This window comes from Stenella coeruleoalba, assembly GCF_951394435.1.
Source record: "Stenella coeruleoalba genome assembly, chromosome: 17".
Lineage (NCBI taxonomy): Eukaryota > Metazoa > Chordata > Mammalia > Artiodactyla > Delphinidae > Stenella > Stenella coeruleoalba.
The window spans coordinates 69,997,288-70,017,484 of record NC_137163.1 but is presented as its reverse complement, the minus strand read 5'-3'; the positions used below and the strand labels follow the sequence as shown (position 1 = coordinate 70,017,484).

At 39.3% G+C, this 20,197-nt stretch overlaps 1 protein-coding gene across 1 annotated transcript in view; it reads left to right on the top strand.

The window, feature by feature from the left end:
* Positions 1 to 18,886, top strand: part of LOC307176391 (uncharacterized protein) — a gene marked incomplete at both ends in the record, with an annotated part of 105,889 nt that extends 87,003 nt beyond the window's left edge. The window contains one exon of the mRNA XM_079902420.1: positions 18,771 to 18,886. Within this exon, the coding sequence (XP_079758546.1) occupies positions 18,771 to 18,886 (116 nt within the window). The remainder of the gene's footprint in view (positions 1 to 18,770) is intronic.
* Positions 18,887 to 20,197: the final 1,311 nt, after the last annotated feature.

Genomic DNA, 20,197 nt, shown 5'->3' with positions numbered 1-20,197 from the left:
GAGCATGTAATTGGTTTCTAGCTTTTCCTATTTATCGGAAACCAAGAGTGCATATTATTAATTATTCAGTTTTCCTATCCCTTCGGATATGACAGTGTCTTCACAGAGACAGGATGTAGGAGATGATTTCGCAATGACTGGGGACTTAGTCACTTATAAATTAACCAAAATAGCATCACTTCTAGGTGATCCCACTGCTTAATCTGAACTGAATATTGGACTAACTACATTGTTGGGAGATCAGTGGAGATAGTATCCGTTTTCCTCATGGCTCTTTTTGGTGCCTGGATCAGACTTTCTCTTGGACCAACAGACTCTAACACCTCTTCTGGAATTGATTCCAACCGATGATGAGCTACATCTGGCCTGTGAAATGAAAATAGCAAAACCTTTGATTGAGTCCAAGTTAAGTGGATCTACATCATCTGCTCAGTCAACTTCTGCCAAGATGAATGATGCTGTGTCAGTGTTCCATAATTTCAGAGGTGGATTTCCCCTTTTTAAAAACAAAGTGTTTTCCTTTATATAGGCAATGAAAGCAAAAAAAAAAAAAAAAATGCTGTGTGTGAAAATGCATTTTGGCTCCTCTATATATTTGGAAACAAAAACCTTAAAATAATCCTATTTTAGCCTTTTTTGTTTCTCTTGGCTCTCCGCCATTCTGGCCCTTATCAAGTTGCACAAGGGGGCACTGTAGCCGTGAAATTCCGGAGAAGTGATTCATTTCCTTGCTTCCCAGTATCAGAAGAGTCTAAACAGGAACAAGAATGTGATGGAAAAGGAGTGAGCCAATAACTTTCAGAGGCTGTGAGTGTTTCCCAGTTGTTTTAACTCCCAACTCAGATTCAAAAATATTTACTCAAAAATGGTGGCAAGAAGCAGAGAGAGAAAGGGAAGAAACTTGAAGTTTATTTTACAAATTTGTCCGGTTTCCCACATAGAAGAGCAATAAACACAGAAAGGACAATGAGCTGAAAATGGATATTTTGAAACTTGGGAAATCACCCAGCTTTGGGAACAGAGGCTGTGGTGGAGGCTGCAGTTCCAATCCTAAAGTCTAAAGCCCATTCTGAGCCTAGCTGATCTCCATGGGGAGAGAGGGAGGCTGGGAGTTTTGATGTGATGACTGCAAAAGCATCATAGTAAGTGTTTGGGATAATTTAATAGGATGTGTTGTCATGCTGGGATTACTGTTACAACCCCTATACCCATAGGTCCTGCCAACCTATGATACAAATGATGCTATATTTACATGAATTTCCAAGTTCTATCTGCATAGTGACCCCATCAGACTAACGTTAGGTTTCCATCTCTGTAGAGATTTTCTAGGTTACTTATGGGATGTTGGGCATATTCACACTAATTTGTATCACCAAGGCACGATGTAGGTTTTTACTTTCTGGTTTTGTGTTCCTGTATAGTTCTTGAAGAGCCTCTAATGCCATTTTCCTCTTCTCTCCCTCCTCAATTAACTTCACCACCAGCCAGAATACAAGAGATTCTTCAGTTGTCTTGTAAAGGCTGAACAGTCACAGTAACATTTAACTCTAAATAGCTCCTTCTGTCACTCGCCTTAATTTAACTTGAGTTCACTATATTCATTTTCTTAACCCCTCTCTGTACTGCAATAAATTATCTAACAACAAGTAAGTAAAAATAGACCTGAGAAGTCAGTGAACTGTGCTGAAAAGAAACTAGTTAATGAGCTGCAGGCTGAGGTTAATCGGGGCTTGGAAAATTAAAAACTTAATTTAAAATGTATAAATTACATGTATACAAACTATAACATACTACTAAATTCACATACAAATTGTATAAATTTATTTTTTAAGTAATGATTAAACTGAAGAAATGCAAAATCATCACCGGGGTCAATAAAAAGCAGAATTGCCAATGTAGAAAATAGAGCCTGTAATAGGGAGGATGAACTTGAAATACTTTCTTAGAACTCAGAGAAAAAGTCAAAAAATAAAAATAAAAGTGATGGGACAATTTTTTAAGATATAGTCTGGAGACTCAATACACAAAAAATGTTTCTGAAGAAGAAAAAGATGAACTAAATATCAGTAATTATGGCATAATAATGGAAGTTCCTGAGCTAAAGGAAGACAAGAGCATGCACACTGAAAGTTCCCATCATGAAACAGGTAAGTTTAATGAGAAGTGGCATATACCAACACATTTCCTACTGAAATTTTTGGACTGCCAGGAAAATGAAAATATTCTCTAAAGACTCGTGCAGTTAAAACAGCTTATCCATAAAACCACTACAAACCTCACCTGCAATATATGGGTAGGAAGAAAATCAACAGATGTTTATAATGTTGGTAGGGAAAAGCTAACTCTATAAATTAAATGAACAGAAATAGCAGCAAAGACTTTATCAGGTCTACATGAATTCAGAAAATAAACGTCCGTGTATACTTCTTTAAAATACTATGTGAAGGGACACTCTAACTTACCCAGATGTAAATAAACATTAAATAATAAAAATGGGGGAGTTGTAGCAAACAAAAAAGCCTCAGAATTGAATATAAAAGCAGTTAAACAGTTTATGTAAACAATTATTGTAAATACAATGTAAAACTTCAGAAGTTAAACATATACTTAAAAGATACAATAGATGACGTTTTTTAAAAAAATGAGTAATTCCTAGTTTTAAAAAGTCTCAGATATTATCTACAAGAGATTGGAAGTGTATAAAGAAGTGGTAGTATGAGCTGAAAGGGAAGAGTGTTCTCTTTACAATGACATCTATTGAAAAATATAAATGTAAATGTATTTTTTAATACCAAAAGCTAATCTAGTTTAATTCAACAGAATTTATTTCTTATAAATCGGAAGAACAAAGTGAAGATGAAAATATCAAAGAAAAGATAATCAAACCAAACCAAATCAAAATATTTAGAAAAAGTAACTTAGCAAAAGAGAGACTGGAGAAGTAACAAAAGGCAAGCACCAAAATACCCCCAAAACAAACAAAAAAAATAGAAGTCAAAAACAGTATGACAAAAGTAAAACCCCAAACGCTTACTATTATAAAAAATATAGGGTTTTTCATTCATATATAAAAAATATATGGTTACAACTCTGTGCTTTCACTGCCCAGGGTGTGGGTTTACTCCCTGGTCGGGGAACTAAGATCCCACAAGATCCCTCAAGCTGTGCAGTGCGGCCAAAAATAGACAAATAAATAAATAGGCTAAACTCCCTTCTTAAAATACAAAGTTTATAAGTTGAATAAAAATACATTAGTGTTTAAAATACAAACTGTAAATTTAGACAATTCTTTTGTGCTTCAAGTTCTCATATGTAAAATGAGAATTAAGAAGTAAGTAAATTATAGGATTCGTTTCTGGAGCATGGCCAGCGCTCAATAAAGATTAGTTAGTATTTTTATTGATGATTATTACAATTATTATATATCTTTTATAAGAGAATCACATAAAATGAGAGTAACACTATTTAACTGTGTATTTTATATATCAGGCAAATAAACATACAAACAAGTAGTGGTAGCTGGGAAATGCAAATTAAAATAACAATGAGCAACCACTACCCACCTTTTAGAATGGCCAAAATCCAGAACACTGACAACACCGAACGCTGGTAAGGATGTGGCGCCATAGGAACGCTCATCCACTGCTGGCGGGACAGCCACTTGGGAACAGAATGTGGCGGCTTCTTACAAAACTCAACAACTCCTGCCTTATGATCCGTCAACAGTGCTCCTTGGGATTTACCCCAAAAGACTGAAAACTCTATGTCCACACAAAAACCTGCACAAGGATGTTAAGAGTAACTTTATTCACAATTGTCAAAATTTGGAAGCAACCAAGATGTTCTTCAGTAGGTGCATGGATAAATAAACTGTGATACACCCATGCACGGGAAGATTATTCATACTGAAAAGAAGTGATCTGTGAAGCTATGAAAAGACATTGAGGAACCTTAAATGCATATTACTAAGTGGAAGAAGCCAAACTGAAAAGGCTACATACTGCATGGAAAAGCTATAGGACATCATGGAAAAGGCAAAACTATGGAGACAGTAAAAAGAGCAGTGGTTTCTGGGGGGGGGGGGGGAGTATGAATAAGCATAACACAGAGAATTTTTAGGGTGCAGATACTCTGTATGATATTAAATGGTGGATATATGTCATTATGCATTTGTCGAAACCCATGGAATACACAACACCAAGAGTGAACCCTAATGTAAACTGTGGAATGAGAGACCAGCAATGGTGAGCCACAGCCCTTGGTCCGAAGTTCAAGCTGGTTTTCTGGGCTGAACAAAATAGGTTGTAGGACTTTCAAGAGAGTGGAGGGGTAACACGTGGAGGTCACCTTCCTCCCCACAAATACATCAAAAATACATCTACACGTGAAACACCTCCTACAGAACACCTACTAAATGCTGGCAGAAGACCTCAGACTTCCCAAAAGGGTCTTGGTGCTCCAGCCAGCTGTCAGGCCTGAGCCTCTGAGGTGGGAGAGCTGAATTCAGAACACTGGACCACCAGAGACCTCCTAGCCCCATGTAATATCAATTGGCAAGAGGTCTCCCAGAGATCTCCATCTCATTGCTAAGATCCAGCTCCACTCAATGACCAGCAAACTCCAGTGCTGGACACCCCATGCCAAACAACTAGCAAGACAGGAACACAACCCCACCCATTAGCAGAGGGGCTGCCTAAAATTATAATAAGTGCACAGACACCCCGAAACACACCACCGGACATGGTCCTGCCCACCAGAAAGACATGATCCAGCCTCATCCACCAGAACACAGTCAACAGTCCCCTCCACCAGGAAGCCTATACAAGCCACTGAACCAAACTCACCCACTGGGGGCAGACACCAAAAACAAAGGGAAGAAAGAACCTGCAGCCTGTGAAAAGGAGACCCCAATCACAGTAAGTTAAGCAAGATGAGAAGACAGAGAAATACACAGCAGATGAAGGAGCAAAGTAAAAACCCACCAGACTAAACAAATGAAGAGGAAACAGGCAGTCTACCTGAAAAAGGATTCAGAGTAATGATAGTAAAGATGGTCCAAAATCTTGGAAATAGAATGCAGAAAATACAAGAAACGTTTAACAAGGACCTAGAAGAACTAAAGAGCAAACAAACAATGATGAACACAATAAATGAAATTTAAAATTCTCCAGAAGGAATCAATAGCAGAATAACTGAGGCAGAAGAATGGATAAGTGACCTGGAAGATAAAATAGTGGAAATAACTACTGCAGAAAAGAATAAAGAAAAAAGAATGAAAAGAATTGAGGGGTTTCCCTGGTGGCGCAGTGGTTGAGAGTCCGCCTGCTGATGCAGGGGACACGGGTTCGTGCCCCGGTCCGGGAAGATCCCACATGCCGCGGAGTGGCTGGGCCCATGAGCCATGGCCGCTGAGCCTGCATGTCCGGAGCCTGTGCTCCGCAATGGGAGAGGCCACAACAGTGAGAGGCCCACGTACTGCAAAAAAAAAAAAAAAAAAAACCACCACCACCAAAAAAAAACAGACTAATCACAAGCACTGAAATTGAAACTGATTAAAATTTTTCCAACAAGTCAGAAAGAGAAAAACAAATACCGTATGCTAACACATATATATGGAATCTAAAAAAAAAAAAAATTGGTTCTGAAGAACCTAGGGGCAGGACAGGAATAAAGACGCAGATGTAGAGAATGGACTTGAGGACATAGGGAGGGGGAAGGGTAAGCTGGGACGAAGTGAGAGAGTGACATGGACATATATTCACTACCAAATGTAAATTAGATAGCTAGTGGGAAGCAGACGCATAGCACAGGGAGATCAGCTCTGTGCTTTGTGTCCCCCTAGAGGGGTGGGATAAAGAGGGTGGGAGGGAGATGCAAGAAGGAGGGGGTATGGGGATATATGTATACGTATAGCTGATTCATTTTGTTATACAGTGAAACAAACCCACCATTGAAAAGCAATTATACTCCAACAAAGATGTTAAAAAAAATAGATAAATAAAAATAATGTAAACTGTGGACTTTGGGCCATGATGATATGTAGGTTCATCCTTGGTAAAAAAGGTACCATTCAGGAGAGTGACGTTAATTCCGGGAGCGCTATGCATGTGCAGGGCAGGTGGTATGTGGGAAATCTCTGTACCTCCCCCTCAATTCTGTTATAAACCTAAAACTGCTCTAAGAATTAAATCATAAAAATAAGAGTTATGGTAGAAATATTTTAATTAGAGAAGAAGAATGGCCTGGTATATGAGTTTTCAGCTCTGCTCCTGGGAGCCCTTGGGGTTTTTCACAGGCCCACTCTGAGACAATTATGTTCTCGAAAGACAAAACTATAAAGAAGATGAAGACATAGAGCCCAACGCCATGTAGAAAAGCAATACCTGCAAACAGCAATAATCCAAAAACAGAACAAAATGTAAAGCACCTCACTGACATAAGTTCTGAAAAATGGTAGAAGTAAGTGAATGGAACTTTCTGAGAATAGGTTTTCTCATCTACAAAGTGGACAAATATAACCTAGGGTTATCTTGTAGATTTTCTTACATACTGAATGTAAAAGGCGTGATATAGCACAGATATCCAATAACTACTGGCTGCTTCTCTGTCTCCCCTACATCAAAAATTAAATGGTTTACTTCTAACAGTGGCCAGATTATATGCTTTGAATCATCCTCCCTCAATCTGTTATTCATATGCATCGTTCCTGTATACTCAAGAAATACTACATTTTCATTTTTGCCTAAACGACAAGGAAAATGTCTGGCAAAACTAAATTACAAAAGCGTATCAATGCCAAGCCCAAATGGCTGTTAGATCATCCACAGTTTGTGATAGTCTGCATCATCATCGGCACAGAGGATTGGGAATTGACTCCTTGCATATTGTTGCCTAATGCATACAAATTCCCTTCAGCTTGAACGTTCTGTGCCAGTTAAGTGTCTGGATACTCTTTTTCTCCAGAACAACATTCAAATATACTAAAATAAAAAATTCTCACTGCCTCTGGTTTAATTGGTGGGAAAAAGTTCACATGCAAATGCATGTGTTGATCTTCAGGATCCCTGAACCTAAAACGTGTGTGTGTGACACCAAGCACTGAGAAGTGATGAGAAGATCCCTCACCCTCTGCCACCAGTGACCCCCGTTGACCTACGCCTGACATTCTATGTATTGTGCGTTGAGCAGGCTGCGACGGTAGGAAGGATGAGAAAGGGAGAAAGATGGACATAAGGGAAGGATAAAACATTTTACTATGTTTCCCAGAACTTCCCCTTTTACCCCGAAGAGAAAACCTTACTGCTTTAAAGACAGAGATGCCAGACCTAATATTTATGCTTATGTATATTCAGCTTGGAACATCAATATGGACCAGCCATTCTTCATACATTCGTGTGTATACGTAAAAAGTGTCCTTTTTTTGGGTAGTCCTTGTCAGTAAATTTTAGAAATTACTTTTCTATTTTGCTTTGCTTAAAAAGAAACCCCATTTTTACAAAAGCCTTGTGTGGAAGCCTACATTAGTGGGTGGTTATTAAATCTGTATTTGGAGTTTATTTCATTAACAAATATACATTATAATATTAAAATGTAAATAAGAGTGAAATAGGCATATTGAGAGTTCAAGATTCATCAATGCAGAAAAAGCACAACCAAGAGTTAAAAATGACGCTAACAGGTGCATAATGGAGTTTTGATTTGGAAATTTCTCCATGGTATTTACCTATAAAACAAGGATTAAAAATTCTTCATCCTGGGCTTCCCTGGTGGCGCAGTGGTTGAGAGTCTGCCTGCCGATGACGGGGACACGGGTTCGTGCCCCGGTCCGGGAAGATCCCACGTGCCGCGGAGCGGCTGGGCCCGTGGGCCATGGCCGTTGAGCCTGCGGGTCCGGAGCCTGTGCTCCGCAACGGGAGAGGCCACAACAGTGAGAGGCCCGCGTACCGCAAAAAAAAAAAAAAAGAAAGAAAAATTCTTCATCCTTTCTTCAGTGAGTTGCTGCTTTGCTTTTGAATTTGCTAATATGCTACTCTTTGGATTGAGTATTTATCTACATGACAGCAAACATACAGATGAAAACCACAACATTCAATCATTCAGCTGTTTGTTAATATACATTTGGCATCACTTAGAAAAGAGTAACTAGAAATCATTAACTATTTTATTTAGATATTTGGCAATTTTAGCTATAGCCACAGTTACAATAAAATCTTGGTTTGATTATTCATTGCCTTTTCTTTTGTTTGGTATTTTGTACTCTGTTAACAACAGCTTTTTGTTTGATGTGTTTATTTTTTCCTGATTGTTAAACTACAAGTTTCATTTCTCTTTGACTGTTGAGCTCTGACCTAGGTTTATTTCCATCAGTGTTTTGATTCTTCTTACTCTTGTTTCAGCTTTCTTAGATAAGGAACACGAATAATTTCCATACAGTCATGACTTTATTTTGTATGTTTTTCATTCATTCTTATATAAATGAATTGAATTGATTGATTTAATTTCCTAAAATAAATATAAAATAAGACAGTCCAAATTTTTAAATTTCAGTCAATATTAGAAGACTTTAAAGAAAGGGGAGAGACAAATAAACCAGGGATTTGGGATAAGTGAGTTACTGTAATTGGCCCCACGTTCCCTAAGAGTGGAAGATGAAAGCAAAGACTGAATTGAGGGTGAGGAGATAGATGATAGTGCCTGAAAAAAAAAAAATCATACAAGTCCATTTAGGGCAGTGGTACTCAAACGTTGGTTTTTCTGCCTCAGTACAACAAAGGGTTTCAGCACACTCAGCCTCACCAGTTGCTGTGCTCTGTTTATTACAGAAGGATGGGTGTCCTCCCAGCCCACCTCCAAGCCCACCACAAGAAAGAGTCAAGGTTCAGCAAAAAAAGTGATCTGCGCACTTACTCTTCAACAGAATTCAGTGCGTACATTAGTACCGTCCAAAAGTTTTTTCTATGCATTCTGATGATTTAGTTCTACACAGGGACACAGCTTAAAGGACCTAATACCCATCATATATCAAACATACCTCCTCTGTGCCAGACCAGCTAGCTGAGCATGTTCCATGCAGTGTCTCATTTAATTTCTACAATGTGTTTGTGAGCAAGCAGCCCCATTTTATAAGTGAGGAAACAGGTTTTGAAGAGATCAGGCAACAGGCCCCAGATCACAAGCTAGCGGCAGGGAAATGGCAGAGCTGGTGTACAAACCCTGGGCGGCTGAATGTGTGTGAGGCTCTGCTGTGTGTTTGAGCCTCCTGAGCTCCACCTCCAGAGATTCCAACTCTAGAGGTTTAAGGTGGGACCTTGGAGTCTGCGTTTTACTGCATCTCTGGGGATTCTTGAGTGCGGTAGAAGTAGGGCCAACACCCAAGCACCTTGACTCCCAAGCCCTTGCTATTTCCCACTCTGACTTTTCATCCAGAGGGCTCCACAGTTTCAGTGTGAAATTTTTTAAGGCAGGTATGAGAAATCTTCCACGTAGACATCATACATCGTGTTGAACTCACTGAGTTTTTAAAAAACATTTTGATAATGATAATAGTAACTGCAGCTTTTAGGGCTCTCTTAAGTGCAATAACACTCTGAGTGTTTCCCATCTATCATATCCTCAAACAGCCTCTCAGGAGCAGTCAGCCCTTTGTATTCGCAGATGTAGCACCTGAAGATACCAAGCACTGACTATGGGATTGGATCACCTGCAGATTTTGGTATCCCTGGCGGGTCCTGGAACCAATCGCCCATGAATACCTGGGGATGACTGTACAATTTTTTATCTATATTTCTCAGTTAGGAAACCAGGGAAGAACAAGCATTTGAAGAATAGTTTGGCTTCAGAGGCTATGCTTGTATATCTGCACGTGATACTGTTTCTGGGAGTCATTTGGCTGAGAAAAACAAGTAGACGGTTAAGACTTTATGGAACTGATAAACTTTCCTTTGGAGTTTGCTTACTGTTGCAGTGAGAGCTACCAGAATGGGCCACCAGACGGTGGACAGACAGTTGCTCAGAGGGTGTTTCAAGGAGGAGTTCAAGAGGAACACTGTAATATCAAAACTTCTCCTTAAATTGGTAAATTCTGTGAGTAGTTAGGGGTCAGCTACAACAGCCTCAGCCATGAAAATTATTCTCTTGCAGGGTGGAATATAACACTTAGGACTTCTACTGAGTTTGAAAAAGCCAAGAAAGGAAAATTTTCCTCAAGCAAAATTAGTACGGTCAATCTTATTAGTTTTTTAATTTGCATTGAAACTTAGATAAATAATAAAATACACCATTAAGTGGGTTACCAATCTATATCTATGTCAACTTGGCTGAAAATTGGCTCCGAGTTTTCCCTCTTCTTTTACTTATATTCATTTCTTCATCCTGCCAACATCTGACCACTGGATCTGTTAAAGAATGCCTGACTCGTCTTTGCATCCCTAGAAATAAGAAGGTGTTGGTATAAAACAGGCACTCTGTAAGTGTTTACTGAATTGTACTAAGTGTCTGCAGTACAATTTACCCCATGATAAATAAATATATATATATATACATATATATATATATATATATGCAGATACTAAAATGTATATTCTCTGCTCTTGAGTTGCTTATAATTCACCTCAACCCCAGATATTTTCATCAGGCAATGCTAGATCTTCAGTTTTCAAATGAAGATTGATTATGAGATTAAATGATTGGATAAAGGACTAAATTACTGAATCTCAAATGGAATTTGGTGACCCTCTAGTTCAGAAGTTTGCAAACCGCTTTTTAGTGGCCAAGCCTTTTTCCAAACAAAATTTTATACAGAATTCTAAAATATTACTCAGCTAAATCTGGCCAAAGAGTGCATGGAAGTAATCCTTTCCCTGGGTCTCTGAGGAGCTTCACTGTTCAAGCCAAATTTCCTCATTGTGCAGTTGAGAAGAGTGAGGCCAAGAGAGGTTAAGAAACTGACTTCCCAGGGTTACAGTGCTAGTTAACTAGAGAGCTGAAAATAGAATATTACCTCCCAATTCTTTCTGTCAGAACTCAGACTAGTTAGGAGAACAGTGAAGTCCAAAATAGGCTTTGGGCGAGACCCAGTACTGCAAGTACAGGCAAATCACCTGTGTCAATCATGGGCAAGTAAGGGTGACATGGGCCATGAACATGAAGAGGCCAAATGATAAACGGACAATTCCCAGGACAAGAGACTCAGGTGTGATCTGAGAAGAGACTTGGCCAGGCTTGGAGACTTCTCTTGCAACCTAAAAACATGTGTAGGAGACTCATGGGTGGTGATCATTGAAAACTGCCTTTTTTGAATGTTCTAGCCCTGACGGCAGCCTGCTGGTCATAGAATCACATTAAGTCCAAAATCCAATACTTTTCAGATTTTGTGCTTTAGGGGTATACGTCCTGAAGCGTGTATGTTTCTAAATTATAAGTTGTAAAACTTAACCCCAGACAGATGTCCCTCCTTTGACCTGAATGTGGGAATCCTGTAGTTTCTGCTAAGGACCAGTGGCCTCATCTGTCTCCTTCTTCTTCTTTTTTTTTTCTTTTTCCAGCTGTCTTCTTTCTGACACCTTGTAGCCTGTAAGCTCCCTTTAGCCTTTTACCTGATATGCTTCTTCTCACTTGCCTTTAATTTCTACTTTTTCCCTGTATCTTCCTGACTCTCAAAGCCAAAAGAGGGTCACTGTTTAACCTTGTAAAATGCTCCCAATTTATCAGTGCCTCACTGGACATTTTTCAGAATACCCATGATAGAGATCTGCTGGAGAAGCAGCTCCTGATAAGCCATTTGTTTCACGATAGTGATATTCAGGAGAAGTCCAAGACGGCTCCAGAATCCCTGAAAGCCTTCCTTTCTGTAGTTGATTGGGTTGTCCTTCCAAATCAGGGTTAAGGCCACTGGCATGGCAATTGCAGAGAAAAAGAGCATCTGCTTGCAATAGACCTGGCTGACGGATGGATTCTGGAATTTAATTTCTACTGCTGCCAATCTCCTGACCTTCAAAACACAAACATCGATCCTATCTGATGAGGTAGAATGCACACCATACCATGTCGGGGAGGAAAGAAATAATGGAGAAATGTAGTCACTTATAAACCAGATCAACTGTGGATATTAATTTATCTGCAATTATTACTATTTCTGTTTTTTTAATTATAGGGAGAAATGTAGGCAAAACCTGAGTATGAGCACTGTAAAGTTCCCATGCGGGGAGCCTGGCTTCTAATCCTGTTTCCATCATTACTACCTGATTTTATTACAGCCTGACTTTTAACTCTTCTGCCTATGAAATGTACGCAATAGTGCATCAAAAAGTTGTCACAATACTAAATACAATAAGCTTTAAGAACTAAAAACCTATAGACTGCCCAGACATTAATAAACTCTGCTCTTCCTCACTGCGCCGCAAAGCTTCTGCACCCAGTCAGGTATGACACCCACGTCGAGTCCTGGCTCACTGTATACTGCGTATCCTTGGGCAAATCACTGAGTCTGGATGAGCATATTTGATATCTATAACTCGTTCAGAAACAATTTCTACCCCGTCTACCCTTATCAAACAAGTAAATGCATGTAAAATTACTCTGTCAAATGTGAAGTGATATATGTTACAAAAGGTAACATACCTTTTATTTGCCCAGTGTATGATCATTGTTTTGATTTTATATCTCACCAATTGGTGAGAAACTAATAAATATATTGTTTGCCCAGAGTATGACTGCCCAGAGTATGATCATAATTTTGATTTTGTATCTCACCAATTGGTGAGAAACTAATAAATATATTATTTGGGATGTTATTCTAAGGGGGAAAGTTAATTTATTCCTGATTCTTATATTCTACCATCCTCTTCTACATTCCCAAGACACAATGGCTCAATAGTGTTCAAGGAAAAGGAGAGAATTCTCTCTCTTTACTCCTCCCAGTTTCTCTGAAGGAGGCTAAGAAGTCCCCAGAAAACTACTCAGCCAATCTCCTGTATGATGGCGTATTCCTGGGGGCTTGAAACTCAATAGAGAAGAGAGTCAAGAAGTTAGGGATACACTATATGGGAATAAGGAGCAGAAAATCTACCACTCAGCAGTCTGTTTCCAGGGTGTCGGCAGCCAAGTTCATGACCAGCCCACTCGTGTCTTGTATGGAGACACTTACCTCCCTCTAGTACATCTTCTTTCCTCAGGGTTACAACCGCCTGCTCTCCACTTTTGACAGATGACCAGACTTATTATAACGGAAGCCATGTGCTGGACACGTTTGTGGTATGAAGGGTTCAAGTTATTCTTTTGGCCACACTGAGAAATGTGGAAACTGGGCATCCTAGTTGATTGGCAATAGTTCCAAATTGTCAAGTGCCCAGGCTATGATATGACAGAAGGACGTTTTATTGAGAGGAATAAAAAGACCACAAACATTTTGTATCTGTAACTGGTAAATGGCAATTACTTCAAGTCTCACCAAAATCCAAAATGTTGCTTGTAGAGGCTAGATATCTGAAAGTTGTTTTATGAGCTATTCCTGAAAAGCCCTAGTATTTTTCACTTTTGTTCATTTCAACAAATATTAATGGCCATGTAGCATGAAGTAGTCCCTGATGGTATGAAGAATAGACAGTCTTGTTCTCCTGGGGTTTGTAACATGGAGGATTATGCTCTGTTGGTGTGAAAATTCCACTGGGTTGATCTGACCTCTTATTTCTACCTGAGTAGCAGAGAAGAGTACTTCCACCATCATGTTCTTTCCATGTTACTGTCCCTGCTTTTAGATGGCTGCTTTTGTTGGTTCAGTGGGCGGAGGGGGGGCACATGTATTACCTCAACGAGTATGTACGTACATCGGAACCCCTGCAGGGATTTTCCAAATGTTTCATGGTACTTTAGGATATTAACAGTTAACGAAAGGCTGAGGCTTTCCATCACCTCTATGGCTCTGTAACAATGGGACAAGTCCTGTGCGATACCCAACCATACTATTGCCTCTCGAGAAGGCTTGCCTGTTTGCTGTATTTCTGAAACCATTTGGTGTTCTTATTGGTTTACTTTGTAGCAGAGTGACCTTAGGTAAATATAATCTTTACTTGTGTAGCTTGTCCAAGAGGAACGGGATCCAATCCGTTAGCAAATCCCGTCAGTTCTACCTTCAAAATATATCCTGAAATGATCAATTTTATCTCCTTCATCCTTCTTAACACAGCCCTAGCCACTGTAATGTCCTGTCTAAAAAAATAGCAATCATTTCTTACATCTGTCTTTCCTGTTCTCCTCTCGCCCCGGCTGTATTACAAGTCTGTGCTCCACATAGCAGCCTAAATGATGTTTGTAAAATGCAAACAGATCCTGTCACTTCCCTGCCATCCGTCTTTCAATGGCATCCCATCAGGGAGTGGGACTGAATTCCACAAGGGGTGGTGGGAAAGGAGGTGAGAAAGTCAGCCTGGAGTCAGGTTTGCTAAACCTCGTTTCCTCCCACTCAATGCTCACCCACTCCTGTCCCGGCTGTTACTTCAGTAAGCAAAGTCAGCTCCCAGTCAGCAATTCTGAGCTTACTTTTCCTCTGCCTGGAGCTCTCTTCCCCCCTAATTCTCAGGCTTTGCTTTCTCACTCCCATCCATTCTGCTCAAACGTCCCTTTGTCAGACCTTTCCCGCCCCTATCTGAACATCAACTTCCCACTGCCACCACCCTTAATCTTATTCTGCAGTCCTGCTTCATGGAATTTAAAACTGCCTGACATTATAGAATCCATTTATCTATCTGTTTCCTCCACTAGAATGTAAGCTCCAGGAAAGCAGGAATATTACTTTGTTCACTACTGCTCAGAAGAGGGACTGACACAAGGAAGGTGTCCCATAAATATTTTTCGAATGAATGAATCCTATTTCCTCCCCACCAAAAATTATGAGATAATCTCAGCAGAAGAGGCACCCAAGATTCATAAAGGTTAAATCATTTGCCGTTCAATACGGAATGGATCCGAAGTATAAATGCAGTGCCTCCTGATGTCGAAGGAGGTTCATTCTTCCGTAGTTCTTTGGATAAATAGTTTGGACATCTGTCCAGCAAACATTTATTAAAGAATAGATTTTAAATGTGTCTGGGAAAAATATCTCAATCAAATTTTAATTCTGTCACTTGAAATCTGAAGCAAAGAAATAACTTTTACAAACGATCAGCATCTCTCGTAGAATTCTTCGGGATCACGGGTGCCAGGAGCATCAGGCATCAGCAGCCGGGATCTGTACGTAACTGCACATCCCTCCATCGGCTCTGGCCTTACCATCCCCTGCCCCATGCTCCTGCCCTAAACCGTAATCTTGCACCATAATTGGAAGTGGATATTTTAAGATAAAAGCTGTACCTGGCAAATAAAGAAACATATTTGTTCTAAGTTTAATTAAATAAGTCTGGGCAGCCTTTTTGCAATATGGAGATTAACTGTCAAATTTATGTTAATATGATCTCAGAGAATGAAGCTGCTATAAAAAGTTTTTCCCCTCACCCCTCACTTAAGCTCCTCATGTTGCCTTACTGAAGTTTCTTTACACTGGTGGTGTCTTATTAAAATATCACTAGGTGAGTTCTGCAAGAACAAGGCAGCTAAAAATATCTAACAAATTCCAAATGTTCGTTAAAGACATCAATACAAATAAACTGAAATCGTATCTATTCTGCAGAGAGGAAACTGTCACAATGGTCGAGTCTTCACCATCCCTTTGGACTCACTCAATGCCAAGCTCTCCTTTAGCTGATTTACACAGGATTATACAGATCTTCTGAGCACTCTCGGTGTAATACAAAGAGCCTTTGATTTCTCTGAGCATCCTTTCCTTTTTTTTTTTTCGCATGTAAAAAAGATGTGCCACCCAATTTTTTTATTTTGTGATTTAAGAAAAAAACGCTAACAGTTTGAATCATGAATCCTGTTGTGGGGACTGAGTTAATTAAAAGCCTGATGTATACATACAGCTGATCCTACTCATCCTAATGAAGAACATTAATTCTAGGACATGTGTGGCTGTAGTCACATTGCTACAAATTACTGGACTCTTTCCTTTATCTGTTTCCAAGAAAGTCTCCCCCTGTTAGTTAGGAAAAAAGAAAAATATGACGCCTTAGTTCTGGGCAGCATAAATTACACGCATCAATCAGAAAAGCCTAAATTAAAATACACATTTGGCAAACAAATATGAATATGTTGATCTCATCTGTGAATCAAAATGATTTAGTGGCAGTGCTGACCCCTCCCCCCCACTGTTCGACATGAAGGTCACTTGTGAGCAGCTTCTCTCTCATTGAGAAATGTTTTCGTGTCTTTTAAGCATGCAATTTTATACATGCCCTAATATTCAATCTAACTAGTGATTCCTACGTAGAGAGACTGATTTATTTTATAAAGAAAATATAGGCTCATAGTTATTTATGTAATCCAAAACACATAGTTAAATTAAAAAGTGGGGGAAGAAATACAGTGGTTTATGGTTCCTGGGCTGGGGATTCTCCAATGTGTTTATGATACTTTCTAATCTAGCAGAATACCATTGGTGAAATGGAATGCTACACCTTTCCGATATTGAGTGATCATAAATCAGTCTGTGCTTATCACCTAATGCATGCATTCTTGGAGCAGGGATAACTGCTTGAGAGATACCCATACATGGCAAACCTTAAGTAGAGATGATCTGGGGTCTTTCAGTCTGCCATTTCTCGACAATATCTGTAGGTGAAGCCAGCAGATTGAATAAGGCAGTGATGTCCCTGGACAGAAGCGTGTTTTATGTTATGACACTTATTTTGAATACTCATGGTGTATTTTCTTGCTAAGATTTCATTCTGATAACTACAACCGTAGAATGGTCCCGTCTGTATTAAAGGAGAAGTATGCAACGCCTGCTTTTGATTGGTTGCAACTCAATACTGAGACCCCCCTCGCAGCTAAATGGAAGAAGGCAAACAACACAACTAAGATAAAACTACACAACGTGCGTGCTTTGGTCTGTAAAAATCACCCAAGGAACTCGTTAAATTACAGATTCCTAGGTCTCACTCCCCCAACTTCTAACTCAGTAGATCTGGAATGAGGCATAGGGTCTGCATTTCTCATTAGTTCTCCAGGTATTTCTTATTAAATGTTACTCAGAACAAACTTTGAGAAAGACTGCTGGAAAGATGGATGGGTGAAAAAAAAGACCAAGTTATATACATAATCAGTTTGTTCCGAGCAGTTTGACAGAAGATTATATTAAGAGATTAAATCCCGAGTTAAGGTGAGCAATTTGTACGATAGCAGAAAGCAGGGCTCTCAGAGATGTATTGTGACAGTTGCTTTACATTGAGGTTGGTTTTCCTGGAGGGGAGGAGGGCAGGGGAAATAAGGGTTACCAGAAGGGCGCTACTCAGAAGGCACCTTTGAGCTACAACAGCCAAACCTCCCAGCTTTTTTTTTTTATCAAACTCAATTTGAAATATTCGATTCTATTATCCCCACACCATGTGAACCAATTTTTGATTCAGGAAATATGATGGCTATGTTTCTTGGGCAAATTCTCAGACAGGCTATGTTTTGCATTCTAGGGTACTAATAAATAAGCGTGGAAACTTCTAGAAGAAAGAAATCCACTGAGGTAGGGTGAATGAATGATCATTACGTTTTACCTATTTTGGAAGGCGGAGGGACAACAGTTTTGTCTGTTTCCTTCTATGATGTAATTGAGAAACATTGAAGTCTTCAGAAAAGTAAAATGATGTGACAAAAAAAGATGTCTGAGAAATATTGTATCTTAGGGAGGGAGAAAAAGAACCTAAGTCAATTTAACAAAGATCCGTGTTGACTGTTACGATGGCCAAGATGAATGGACTGGTTGCACAGCAGTCTGTTCATCTGGCTCAGATAGGCACTGCCAAGAGTAACTTGGGTACAGTTTTGCTCTGTGCTAATTAGAATTGGTCAAATGGTCCTCTGATGAATTTCCTCCCCTAGATAGTATTTGAGAGGATATACAACAACAAAGTAATTATTGGGGGTGCCAGTTATCCATAGGGGCGTCTATGCTGGATCCAGGTATGTAGAACCTGCTCTCAGATTCTTAGAAATTTTGCTCCCCAACTAGTGCAACCCCATTAAAAGTCCTCTTTCAGTGGGCACACAACCAATAGTGCATATGCTGATAGCATTTTCACATACAAATCTGATAGTTAGGCACGCCATTACCCAATTTACACATGCAAATGCAGTAATTGTGTGCACTGAGTGCTCGGGGAAACCTGGCACACACCCAAAATGGAGGCCTTTTCAAAGCATGGCCAACCCACCAAATTCTTCTTCCACAGCAACTCACGGTACTGTCTTACCTCTACTATACAAAATTCTACGGGATTCTGGGAGAAAGGATATGTACTTTGTGGATTTCCCTGAGTGACTGAAACTTTTTATCTCATTTGATTTGGACATGTTTTAAGTTCTCTTTCTTTTTCTTCAGTTAATTGACTGTAGACTTCCTCTCCTTTGTAGTAATTCACCATTTCATTTCTCTGCTTTAAAAAAAAATCAACTCTAATTAGAAAGTACAAATTCTCTCATTATGACTTATTCTCATCTAGAACTTGAAATGAGAATGATTATGAATTGTTGTAATAAATGATTTGTACTTTTAAAAGAATGGAGATTACTGTTTACAGCTACGTGCACATGAGTTTACTCCAAGATGCATTTGATTATTCTAATTTACCGAGCTGCTGCAGAAGCAGCCGTTAACTATTTCCTGTTTCTTTGTTTATGTATTTCAGATATTCTGGGACCTCTTGACTACTCAGGCAGTACAATGCAGGCAAGTAATTTAAAAAATATAAATAGGATTGAGTGTACTTGCTTTGCCACTGTTTCTCAAAGAGGGGAAGTCTGAGTCAGACATTGATCAAGGCAAGATTGTTAGATTAACCAAAGGTAGCAGAAAAATCACAATAAAGGAAATTTTACCAAAAGTGGAGAAATATTGATATTTTGAGAGGTAAAATTGTAATTGGAAATTATAACTTTTGTGTATTCATTCAGAGAAAAAATATACTCTGTGTCTACCACACTCCATAAACTGTTCTGGGTACCCTTTTATCTGCTAGCTGTCACCTCATCTCTCTGAACATTCTCTTTCATTTCTGTCTGCCCCTTAACTGATGGGATCCTCCAAAATTCAGCATTTCAGTCCTCAACTTTCTACTTATTTTACTGTCTCTTCACGAGAAGCTTCATCTTCATTTCTGACCTCCATACATATCTCTTTCTTCAGAATAGACTCCTCTTCTAAATTCCAAATCTGTATTCCAGAAGCCTTTTCATATTCCCATCTGAATATTCCAATATACAGCAATCTTAACAGATCCAAATAGGAATTTATATCTTCCTCAGACTTCATGCTAGAGTTAGCTTTTGGTCCTCTCTATCTTCAATTCACATATCCTATTGGTCCCTGAGTTCAGTAGTGCTGCTTTTAACTTACCATTTTATGTAACTTTATATAATAAATGTTGATAAATAGTCGCCTGTTTCCACATTGGATAGGACATGTCTTAAATCAGGAACTGCATTTTATTGATTGACTGTCAATGTCCTCTGATGTCCACTAAGAAGACACCTGTGTTGAAGTTGGGTTTACTGCTATTTGAAGCTGGGTTTATTGCTATTTCAAAGAGGAAGAAAACTCACCATGGGGCATGTTGAAGTGTTAGGACTAACTATATATATCACATTGGGGTTTTTAGGTGCTTTTGGGGAGTACTTAGGGAAGCAAGTCTTTGTTTTGGATTTGATACTGACTTGAAATAGAAGTAATTCTGACTGACAATCTTGAAAGATCTCAACTAGAAGGAGGAAAATACAGACTGACATTAAAGCTGTAATTGCTAAAGTATCAGTGGTTACATATATTGGTCACGATAGGGAAATGCTTGATAATTTTGTGGTTTTAAAAAATGTTCATGTTTTGTTTGTGTTCAGACATGATTATGAAGTGCTCTTGCTTTTGTCTTGATCCCTCATGGTCGCAGAAGTGACCTGATCTAATATGGGTGTTTAGCGGAATTGCTTACATCTAACAGGTAAACACTAATGCCTAGCTGTGAGTGCCGGGCCAGCTCCTAGTTACACCAGAGATGGAGAGTTCCAGGCCAGGTTTCAGCTGTCAGGTCCTGCTTTTCTTTTTCAGTCCTCCTTTTTGACC